The sequence below is a fragment of the Neopsephotus bourkii genome, unplaced genomic scaffold, assembly GCF_033783945.1.
Source record: "Neopsephotus bourkii isolate Nb327-2 ecotype Australia unplaced genomic scaffold, CSIRO-AGI_Nbou_v1 NB_1132, whole genome shotgun sequence".
NCBI lineage: Eukaryota > Metazoa > Chordata > Aves > Psittaciformes > Psittacidae > Neopsephotus > Neopsephotus bourkii.
Window position 1 is genome coordinate 4818992 of NW_026901618.1, and position 12524 is coordinate 4831515.

Here is a 12524-nt window from a genome sequence, read left to right on the forward strand (position 1 = left end):
TTGAGGCCTTCTTATAGAAGAGAATAGCCTCAGTGTCTTACAATAACACTATCTTTATTATACCTCAAGCAAGATTTCTCCTGTGTGCATTATCTCCACACAGATTTGTGATTTATTATGATCTCCAGATCTCATTTTACTTTGCTTAATCACTCATCCCCTAAATTACATCTGCTGTTTGCCCCTCAATATATCACCTACATGGATGCTGTGAAGTGTAGCAGATTGGTCATTTGAAGTTTTCTTAAGGTGAAAAGAAAGGCTACCCACGCATAGCTGTCTATCACCAGAGTAGCAAAAATTACAGAGCATGGAGGGCCAGGATGTGACATCAACATGTTTCACCAGCAAGTAGTTTGCATGTGGAGAGCAACAGAATCTGCACTGATTGAAGAAATTATATGTTTTTATTTATCTGCTCATATATGTGACATATAAACTTAAACAGAAATGTTCTTCGTAAAATAATGGCTTCAAGACAGGTATCTGGAGTTTTCTGAGCTCTCAAACCCAATTTCTAGTACTTGAACATTATAAAACTCTTTCCTTTAAAAAAAACATACAACACCACCCACTCGAAACAAATCCCCAAAGCCATTAAATACTTAACTTAGAGAAACAACTATTCTGACCACCACAGAGCTAATATTTGCAGGAGCTTTGTAGGAGTCATTGCAGTTAGAGTCATATACATTCAGAGCATCTAGATATTTTAGAGATCAGCTTTCTAGGCAAAAATGCAAAACAACAATTTGTAGGAAAAAAAGACCCCAAACCTAAACCCAACAAAACCCTAAAACAAATCTCCAAACTAAAAGAAAATCAAGCACTAAGCTCAACAGAGAAGCTCTTTGCCAGGTGGGATTTTAAAGTCTAAGAGTGCACACCATTTAGAAGTGCCTTGACCCATCTAACAAGGAAGTTCATTGCCTGCAACTGTCCACAGAAGATTAATCAGTGTGTGATAACCCAGATCTCAATGCTCTTTGTTGAAATGCAAATGGGACTTCTGTGAAATGGCTCTGTTCCATTTAAACTGCGATTGATTCTGATGAAGTTGTTGGGTCATTCACTTGTTAGTGCTGTTGCCCAAGAGAGAACAGAACTGAGGGGTGAAAGTTAATGTTTTCATAGAAGTAAATGCCAAAAGCCCCAGGGGATATAAGGAGAATTTACTTTCCCAATGTGGCCCTTGCTCAGGTAAAAGGGAGAGGGACAGGCTTCATGGTGAATACGGACAGCAGCCCCATGGGGGGAGCAAGGCTGCAGCCCATTCTTATTATTTGGGTTGCAATGAATGCTTTGAAATCAGCTATCAGTTGCAGCTTATGTAAACTGATGATGTGTTTTCGTAATTACTTCCCACCGAAGAGACTTTTTATTGTTATCATTATCTGGATTTGTTTTTTTGTTAGCAGTATTTGGCCAATTTGTGCACAGTCTGCTTTCTTTGTATATTCTTCCCTACATCTGCAGTCCTTTCTTTGAGAGGTTTACACTCTATGAGGAGTTCAACAGCAGGTCACAGAAACGGTTTACAAAAGGAAGAAGAGATAAACAATGAACTAGAAAAATAAAAAGGCTCCACAAATTGTTCAGTAACCTATGGACAAAATGGAGAGCTGCGTTTACTGGACTTTCTTCCTTTCCTCTTCTGGACCTAGCATTCCCGCCTCATCTGAGATCAGACACCTTTAACAATTTTGTCTTTTTTCCTTCAAATTTACTGTTATTAGAAGATATTTATATACATGATTATGGGGTTAAGAGAGAATAAAAAATTAAAGGAGATAAGAACATGGCACACTGCAATTTGGATGCACGTCACTGAGCCTTTGGTCGCAGGTGTTTGCATTATTCCCCCCATCAAATAGTTTTCTCTTTGGGAAACTCAGCCCTATGTCTAGATACTCTTTGTTTATGAAAGAGACAAGTATACATTATTTACCTCTCACAGATAACTTACATATTTTAAATTATTCACATGCTTTTTAATTGCATATTTAGTATCTTAACCACAGAAAGAAAACTAGCAGGACTTCCACTTTCAAGTTAATTTTATCACTGGCCTTGTTTCATCTCCTGCTTCAGTGAACATGTAATAGATTTAGGCTTAAGGTAAATACAAGTAAAATTAAAAACATAGAGTACGAGGATTGAGAAAGAAAAGGGAGAAAAAGAGGATGATTGATACGTCATCTGATAAAGACAGTAAAAAACAATATTCTCTACACCAAAACCAGAATTACCCACGTAGGAAGATGGAGAGTGTCAGCTGTTGCACTAATGGGTAAAACACCTCCAACAGTGTACAAGTACACAGAGATGCCAAGCTCCTATACAAGGTACATTTTTCCCCCACTGTATCATCACACACAGGTACAACTTTTAGAAATAATAATAAAAACCCTTAAACAATAATGGAAAAGCTTCAAATCTGCAGCTCAATGCAATCAGAATGAAGGCTGGGGTAGAAAACTAAACATTGGATCAAAACTGAGCATTCCAAAACCATGCCTTCACTGATAAACACCTTTTCTTCTGTGCGAAAGAGCAAAGCCTGTAAACCAGCTAAACAATATACCTGAAGGGAGTTTTTAACTTGAAGGCTTATCAGGACCTATCTGTTTCAATGTATAATAAAGAATAATCAGCACACTCTATTGGAGAATATGCCTAATTTGCAAAAATAGGATGAACTCTCCCATCAGGTCTTCTACATAGTCTGTCTAGTCCTTTTTTATCCAGATCCCCAATTTCCCATTGTATCACTTTTAAAAATCTCATTGTTTTTTACTTTCCCGTTTATTTTCATTTTAACCCTCTTTTTCAGATTGACCTGAAATTCAGAGCACCAATCTTTTCTGCTTCTCTACAAACAGCACTAAATAATTGTATAAAATTAAAAAAGGGTATATTGACTTATACAAGTTGTTTTATGTTTATATATCTATATATATGCATAAATACACACATGTGTACACATATATACAGCGGAAAGAAGAACTTACCTATGTCCCATGTAAGGGGATTATTCTGTTCCATCTCCCTTTTCCCTATGACATACCAAATGCAGGCCATCCAGTGAGCAAGCAAGGCAAACATGGACATGAGAAGTGTGAGAACAATTGTGCTGTGCTGGGAATAACGATCCAACTTCTGAAGGAGACGCAAGAGGCGTAGTAACCGCACTGTCTTTAGGAGATGGACAAGGGAAACCTAGGAGAAGAGGGAGAGAAAACAACTTGTCAGCAGTTCTTTTGTTTCAATGAAAGGAAACTCTTACCTTTTAAACCTCTATGAATGTTTGTCCACTCTTTATTCAGTTACGTAGCTGCTCAGACCAAATCTTAAGACAGCAGAGAATACCAAAGAACATGATTAAAAAAGGTGTTTATTTTAGCTGTGTACATCTATTTTTACTATTCCTGATTTAAAGTGTACAAACTTGAAATACTAGATTTTTTTACTTATTTTTCATGCAGTCTTCTTTTATATTTAACTTAAAAATCTATATTTGTGTAAAAGTAGATCCTTCTCTGGATCTTCCTCTAGAAAAGATATATAACATAAGAAAAAGGAACTGACCAATGTTCATTTGATTCCCATATGAAACCACAATATAAACATCTTCACACACACAATGATTTTCAGTTTCTGATAACAGCCAAGTAGTAGGCCTAGTTCAACTATGTATGAGATGAAACTAGCTTAATAATTAAGCCTGGAAGAGGCAATAACATATAGCAGATATTTTGCAGAACAAGGAAGTAGAGAAGGCAAGAAGACTTGAATTTGTTCTTCAGATTTAAGCCTGTGTTCATAGGCCTGAGCATATTTTACTGCTCTATAATAAGATGGACTCCATAAAAACTTTTATTAAAACTTCTAATCCTAGTTCTTAAATTCCTTACCTAAAATATTATTGCCTTTCAAGTATATGTAGCAAAAGCAGCACCTAATCTGCTCAGCACCCTAAGTGTACATTAGTTTATGAAGTTTATGGGTTCTGGCCTCAGAGGAAATTCAATAATGCACAAAGTGAATAGTACGTGCATGACTCCATACCCTCCAAAGCATCCTCCAATGTATATCCACACTAGTGTGCATAGCTCCCAGTTCAGCATGGAATATATTTGGCTTATGTTTCAGCTGTTGGGTAGGGTTAGCAAGCAATATGAAGATTAGGACCCCAAATATTTTTTTTTTTTAATTAAATAGGCATAATTTTCATTAACATTAGGCACTTTTTCCCCCCTTCTTCATTAATTAGACATTAGGATTAATGCCTACGATGTACCTGACTGAGTCAGGATACACACATCAGATAGGAAAATAACCTCAAACTTGATATGTCATCCCACAGCCTTTCCAGGACAGAGTAACATGCTTTCTGAAAAGAAATTCTAAAAGCTTTATCAACATCCTTTTGCTTTTGCTAATCCAGAATAATCCAAAAGAGTTTCTGTTACTGCAACTAATAATATGAAACCTTGATTTTATAGGTGTGCAACACAGCTATGTTCAGCTTGACTGATAAATTCTGTAATGGGGGGTATTATAGATTTATTCATGAAGACTTAACAATTCATTGATTTTAATCCATTCTCACGAATTAAGTAGTTGGAAAACCTGCAAAAAGGAAAATAAAATTTCCACAAACATTTTTTCTTCCTACCACAGTTCTGATAATGTGCAAGTAATCATCCCACAACCTTCTTCATTTACTGCCTGTTATTTCATTATATTTTTTAAGTTTATTTCTCAGGTAGATAGCAGGGGAAAAAAGAAAATCAACAAAACCATGACACTTATTTAACATACTTTGAGGTTCACTGCTGTCAGGAATAAGATTTGACATTAGAGCATACAAAAAATTACAAGGTTTTCTCTTCTTGCATTTCTTATATCTATTTTATGTCATCGACAATAAGTCACTGAAATTCGTTATGGCTGTGGCTTTAAGCACAAGAATATCTGCAAGCCTGTGCAGAAGGTTGTAAAATATTTGACTGAATTGCCATGATTGTATTAAACCGATCATATAACTATTAAAATATAGTTATTCTAATTGAATGCCATGTCACTACAACAACAGCCTCCTTTTCTGCAGCAATTAATTTCCAAAAGTCTCCTTCTCTCTCATCAACCTGTTTGAACCAACATGGTTCTGTAGCACTTTTAACATAAAGCAGTCTCTATTCATGGCTGACTCTTCAAGGTGTTTTAGTAATACATGAACATGATTGCATATATAATAATTGTATATTGGCTATCGACTTCACATTGGAGCTTTCATCTTTGTATAAGTGCCTATATTTTACCACATCACAAACAAATAATTATAACTTAGGAGAAATTATTTTTTATTAGATTCTGGCAAATAAGAAATTGCAAAAGGGCTGTTACAGTGTGTCCTGCCAGTGATCACTTGTGACTACTTTCTGCCTACTTTTGTTAAGTAGTTAAAAACACAGATATAAAAACAGCTAATCAGATATCAAAATATTTGTCTTAATGCAAATGCATGTTTTATTTGAAGGCTTAGAGGCGTCCTCTTTTCAAAATAATTTCTGCATCAATTTGAACAGTGATGTAATTTATGATATGTAGTTGCACTGAATTTTCTCATTAGTCATGCCAAACACTCTTCTTGGATTGTGTCACAGATTTAAAAAGACAAATTGAGGAGTCAGCACTCATACTTGTGCTTGCGTAGATTTTTCTTTGCCCAGAGATACATACCATCTAAATTTTCCATTTGGTTAATTGTTTTAGACTAGCTGGGTTAACCTTTTTCTGTCAAAATGATGGAGACAGAATTTTATCTAAAACTAACACAATCACAGCAGTGTGCTTAGAAATACTGAGAAACTAAGTTACTACAGAATAGTGATGATATTTTCTGCTTGAAAGAATCATCTCTTATAGCAAAAGGAATTAGTGAGGAAACTTGGATACACTTTAAGAAATGACTAGTGGTAGGGTTCTTTAATTCATTTTTTCTGCTTGATTTGTTGGTTTTCCTCAAAAAATTATATTCTTGCTCTATAAACACCAATAGTTACTCAGACAGGAGCAAATTCAATCATTATAACTAGTATTTAATGGCCTGATTTTTACTTTTGCAGCACTGTACATCACATTTCCACAGACCAAGGGATGCTTTCTGTCAGATGAACACAAAGATAGTAGGAGCTGGGGTCTCATCAGGCACTGAAGTTAAGCAGGAACATGCCTATGGTCTTCGACCTCCAAAGAGTCACCCATTTAGAGGTAGGGCAGAATCCCTTCAGGGCATAAAGACAGGAGAGCCAACTCATACAGTTCCATATTTTTTCTTTTGAAATATCAATAAGTATGGAAAGAAACTCCACGCCTTTTTCACATACTCTTAATTATGTAAGTCTTTAATCAGAGGACAACATTTGTGTGCCATACATACATAGGTATATATGGCACTGTACCTATAGCTTGCAGAATTTAGAGCATCCCTAAAGGTTTGGCCTTTGTGTCAGGGCCTGAACAGCAAAGGTGTGAGATGCCCCCTGATGCCCCTTCTCACCGTTCTGTTGAGGCAACATCTGAGAGTCGATGGAGTGAAAATCTGAGAACAGACATGAGGAAATGGCTTATTAAATCATAAAGTCTGAAGACAGTGGAATGTGATTAACACCTCCCCCCAGCTCTCAAGACAGTTGATAAGTCATCGTTATCTTGAGGATTATATTAACAGTTGCCATGTCTTGCCACAACTGGAAATACACTGTGTTCCCATCAAGGAATCTTACAGAGAGCAAAACGACCAAGTTTTCTGGGAAGAATGCAGTGTGCAGACTCCCAGATTCTGGATTTGCTCTCAGTCCCCAGAAGGAAGGGAATGTTGGACCCTGACTCTCTACTATGTCTTTACCACACAGAAGCTAGATAAGAAAATTGGTCAAAGCAAATGAAGGAAGCAGATTTGACCTTGCAAAAACTTTTAACAAGGTATTAAACTCTTGAAGCATATTCATTTAACTCGTTGGAGCTATGTCTGTCAGTCAATGTTACTTTTGAGATCAACATTGCTATATATCATTCATTACTTGGGGTGTTAGGACTTAATCTATCATCACTCATCTCATTAAGGATCCATTACCAACAGAGGGACATCTCAACATTTCAGGATATTCCTAGTCACGATATTAGTGATCTTACCAAGGAAAAAAGTTTTAAAGTACAATAGGTGAGATGTGTATTAATCATATTATTGTAGTCATTGTGACATTTTATTTGTGACATAATATTGTGACATTTTAACTGTAAAAAATTATTATTGGATAATACTTTTGTTTTTTCCCCATAATTCAGTACAGAAAGCATAGTGGTCTTCCCAACAGAAGGAAAAAAATCAGATCAGGTTCATTTAGAGATCAAGTCTTAATGAAAGTTAAATCAACATAGTTATGGGTGGCTTTTTGGTTTTAATGTAGGGGATAAATTGACATAGTTGTGTATTTAAATAGATTAACCACTGGTTATAAAAGTAACAGTAATTGAAGAATGTGGAACTATTAACTGCCTGATTTCATAAGCTACTGTACTATCATCAGATTGATAGCTCTTAATGGAACAAATGGAGTGAAAATAAAGATCATCGAAAGAAATGGAACTAAGTAATAAAATTAAACATGATACCTTACATGGGAGACTTCATCTAGTGTTTTTCTGTTGTTTTTTTTTTTCTTTTCTGATATGTCTATCCTACCATCTATGTACACATTAAACTCATGTTTAACGGAAATGAGATTGAGGGCATCTGTTTACAAAAGATTAAAACTCTAAGAATTAGAAAATGGACAACTTAAAAACCTAAGAGTCTTATGTGAAAAAAAATCACAAAATCGAGAAAACTGCTACTATTTTTTTCCAAAATGAAAAATTTTTACTCAGTGGGAGAAGGGGTGTTTGGGTTTTCTCAGGGTTTTTTGCTTTTTTTTGCTTAAATTCTATTCTAGTAAGTCTAACAAAGCTATCAGAAGGAAAACCTTTCATAGCGTAATTAAACTTACAGAAATGTAACCCATCACAATTGTGACATCACCAGACATTAGATCCACAGATTTCTCAAAGCAATTGAAACATTTTGTCATTCTATTCCTAAAAAAAGATAAAACTATAGCCAAAGTTAATGACAATTTTAAGTAATAGGTGTTAGAACACACAGAAATTAGTGATCCAGCTGTAATTTTTGCAGTAGAATGCTCTTAGGTAAAGAGAAAAAAAGATTCCCAGCTGAGTAAAGAATGCTGACTTTACTGACCATAACAATGATAAACAATGATAACAATTAAAACCGAAATTGTATATACGTATTTTTCATGATAATGAATGGCCACTTTGACATCCAATCTTGTAATATTTTTAAACAATGTGTACAATTACACTGTATTCCTCACTTCAGCATCTGATGTGAAAATACACCACAAAGCTGAAAAAGACACCAAGTCATTTCAGTTTATTCAGTTTAAGTCTCCAGATCTGGAAAAAAAACCCCAACAAACCACTCTTGAAGAAGAATAAGGACAGGTTGGTACTTACCACAGTGACGTTGAAAGCATAAAGAAGATCAAAAGGAAGTGCAGCAATTAAATCAATGATAAACCAGGTAGTCACGTAGTGGATACAAATAGATCTTGCTTCAAATATAACTTGGCCAGACTTGCTGACATATGTTGTTCGGAAATTTAAAATAATATCTGCTTGACAAAGAATGAACAGAATCAGAGACAGAAATTTCTTGATTCCTGGGGATAACACCAGGAACCCACCATAACACTGATTGTTTTTCTTATCCATCGCAAAAGGCAGGTGAAAAATCATGTCTGGAAACAAATAAAATACGACAGTAAAAGCTCCACATATGGAGAGTTAAGCCAATTGGTTTACAAAGCTGTTCTTTGTAAGGAGTAAAAAGAATGTTTGAAATATTTGAAATTCATTGATTTCAAAGGGAGCATGAATTAAAACCAACCAAACAAACCAATCAAACCCAAACTAATTACATTGCTCTTTAAACAGTTCCAAATACAGGTGTTTTCTTAATGAGAAATGAGGGTACAATTGCTGTGTATAAAACTTATATTTTGAGATTAAAAAATCATTAATTGCTTTATTTAAAAGGTGCAATTGAAACTTTCTTTTAGCAATAGCTGTCCAGCACAGAGAACAAATGTAATCCTCCAGGATAACCGTTTATCAACAGAAAAGTGCTGAACTCACTTGAAAAAAATGGCTTTGGGGCTATGGTGGAGGTCACAAAAGTGATATGAATTGCTTGGTGGCTTGGGCATTTTGTGTGTTCCTACACATTCCAGGATAAGTGTCTTTCAATATGAGATATACTTTTGACGTCTTGCCAAAATACATTAACACTCAAAAAACCACCACAGGTCTTGACAACAGTCTCAATTATTTTCATGTCCTACAAGACAGAGACTATAATCTGTCCTGAAGCTATGTACCCATTGTACTAACATTAGTGAGAACTACTTGTATAACTTTTTATAATGTCAGAAAAGAGTGCAGCCAACCATCAAGGCTGGTGTTTTACTGCAAGATAATTAGCCGTCTGCCTTGCAAATTGTAATGACTCATGTTGAAGGCCATCTCAGAAAAGAGCAACAAGTGACCCCAAGTGTCAGGGGTCTGGTTAAAAAATAACAAAACAACACCTTCAGGTTGATGGCCTTCTCCTCATGATAGCCAGTGGACTTTAATATGCAAGTTATGAGAGGCAGCTTTCTACATGCTAGTCCAGTGTGTAATAGACTTGCCAGCTGTGTTTGTAGTCTAGGTGGCCTGCAATTAAGTGCTAAAAGGAGTGAGTAGCATTCCCTGTGCCCTTTGCCTCTGTATATGGAAACAATGCAGCAGTGACTCCTTTCTCTGTTAGATGATGCACAAGAGAATACACCTTCAGCTGCCTCTTCTATGTGTTGCTATTGTAGGAAGGTGGTACAGCAGCAGCTGCTGGGTGCTGGATCTGCACCATACACAGCAGGGAGCATGCAGATGTTTGGGAAGCTTTTTGCTGCCCAAAAAGATGTTTCCTACAGCTTCTGGGAAAGGGGAGGGCGAAATGACAAACAGAAGCACCTGTAAGTGAAATTCAGCTTCACCCACCAGCAAGATGAAAGTATAGGAAGGTGATATCTGCCTTGCAAATGGATCTAAACTCAGAATTTAAGTATTGCATAGTTTCAGACAATTCAAGGGTTTTGTTTTCTCTTTGGGTGCAGATATTTCCTTTCTGCAAAGCTAGTTTCCTCTGAGCTATGTAAACTTGCTCAAATTCAGCACGATTCTGGAAATAAAGCAAGCTATGGAGTCCTAAAAATTAAATATATCTCAACTTTTTTTTCATTATTTTCATTATTTTGGAAATCATATGTAAAATATATTACATTTATATTCATTATTAAAATTAAATGAACACAAGCAGTGCTGGCACTGTAACTTGCTTTTAGTGCAAATCAAGTTAAAACTAAAAAGTGGGTAGTAATAGGATTATTAATAGCAATAGCAAATTTATCTACTCTTGGTTTTGTAGTCAATTTCTGGGGCCTGAGAACTTTTCTTCCAGCTATACACACACATGAGAATGAATGCCTGATGTACCTTTTATCTTGCATTTTTCATTCAGTGTATGAGAAAAGTCAGCATGCATGAACAGAGTCATCTCAGAAAGCAAAATCAAAAGATATATTTTCCACAATACCTCACACCAAACATTATAACCACTAGAGCCATAGAGGAGTGGTGAGCTTTGCCCCATTTGCAAGTTTTTGCACAACCCAGAGAGCAAAATGCAAAAGTGAGTATTAAAAGATTTTCCTCCTGCGATTTATTTGAAAATAAAAAAAAAAAATTAAAATCAAACCCTTATGCTTATATAGAATAAGTAAACATTTATGCAGCTCCTTTTAAATGAGCCAGGTTTTACTAGGTTCTTGCTCTTAGGTATTTTTTACCTTTCCTGAATTTTCCCATTTTTCAAGGAAATTGTTTTTCACATTTTCCCATGCTTTCTCTCTCTTTTTTTTTATTATATGTTATATAATTTTTATTTATTCTGTGGCATTACTTCTGAATGATGTAGGCTTTGGAAATGACATTTTTCAACAATGCTGTTAATATAATGAGGACAGCCAACACATAGACTTATAGTAAAGGAGAGCACTGTAAACCAGAGCAAGAGCAAGTTTTATGCTCTTCTGCAGCTTGAAACCAAGAGGGTCGGTACTGGGACCAATATTATTTAATATATTCATCAATGATTTAGATGAGGGAATTGAGTGTACTATCAGCAAGTTTGCTGATGACACTAAGCTGGGAGGGGTGGCCGACACGCCAGAAGGCTGTGCTGCCATCCAGCGAGACCTGGACAGGCTGGAGAGCTGGGCAGGGAATAACTTGATGAAATATAACAAGGGAAAGTGTAGAGTCCTACATCTGGTCAGGAACAACCCCAGGTTCCAGTATAGATTGGGGAACGACCTGTTAGAGAGCAGTGTAGGGGAGAGGGACCTGGGGGTCCTAGTGGACGATAGGGTGACCATGAGCTGACACTGTGCCCTTGTGGCCAAGAAGGCCAATGGCATCCTGGCATGTATTAGAAGGGGGGTGGTTAGTAGGTCGAGAGAGGTCCTCCTTCCCCTCTACTCTGCCCTGGTGAGACCGCATCTGGAATATTGTGTCCAGTTCTGGGCCCCTCAGTTTAAGAAGGACAGGGACCTGCTGGAGAGAGTCCAGCGCAGGGCAACTAAGATGATTAAGGGAGTGGAGCATCTCCCTTATGAGGAAAGACTGAGAGAGCTGGGTCTCTATAGTTTGGAGAAGAGGAGACTGAGGGGTGACCTTATTAGTGTATATAAATATGTAAAGGGGGAGTGTCACGAGGATGGAGCCAGGCTCTTCTCAGTGGCAAGCAATGATAGGACAAGGGGAAATGGGTACAAACTGGAACACAAGAGGTTCCACTTAAACTTGAGAAGAAACTTCTTCTCAGTGAGGGTGACGGAACACTGGAACAGGCTGCCCAGGGAGGTTGTGGAGTCTCCTTCTCTGGAGACATTCAAAACCCGCCTGGACACGTTCCTGTGTAACGTGTTCCTGCTTTGGCGGGGGGATTGGACTAGATGATCTTTTGAGGTCCCTTCCAATCTCTAACATACTGTGATACTGTGATACTGTAATGTCTTCTATGATCAATTGACATATACTAGTCAACATATACACTGTTAGCATTTGATCTATGGTATTTCTGACAGTTTGATTCCTCCATTTGACCCATTATAGCTGATTCTCCTAAAATGAAAACTGTGTGAAAGTTCTCATTGTTTTGGCACAGTGTTGATCCTTCAAATTTGTCAAGATTTAGCGCAAAGCTTTAACACAAAGTGATGCAGACACATGCAGAGGCTATCTGGTTCCAATGACTGAGGTCTTGCAGGTTATAATTGGTTCATGTTTTGAGAACT

The 12524-nt window shown here is 36.7% G+C and overlaps 1 protein-coding gene across 2 annotated transcripts in view; it reads right to left on the bottom strand.

The window, feature by feature from the left end:
- Positions 1-12524, bottom strand: part of KCNH8 (potassium voltage-gated channel subfamily H member 8) — a 174488-nt gene that overhangs the window by 59323 nt on the left and 102641 nt on the right. For both annotated transcript variants that reach the window (XM_061362724.1, XM_061362723.1), the window contains exons 6-7: positions 8584-8741; positions 3012-3219 (exon numbers count right to left, since the gene is read on the bottom strand). In XM_061362724.1, coding sequence (XP_061218708.1) covers positions 3012-3219; positions 8584-8741 — 366 coding nt within the window. The remainder of the gene's footprint in view (positions 1-3011; positions 3220-8583; positions 8742-12524) is intronic.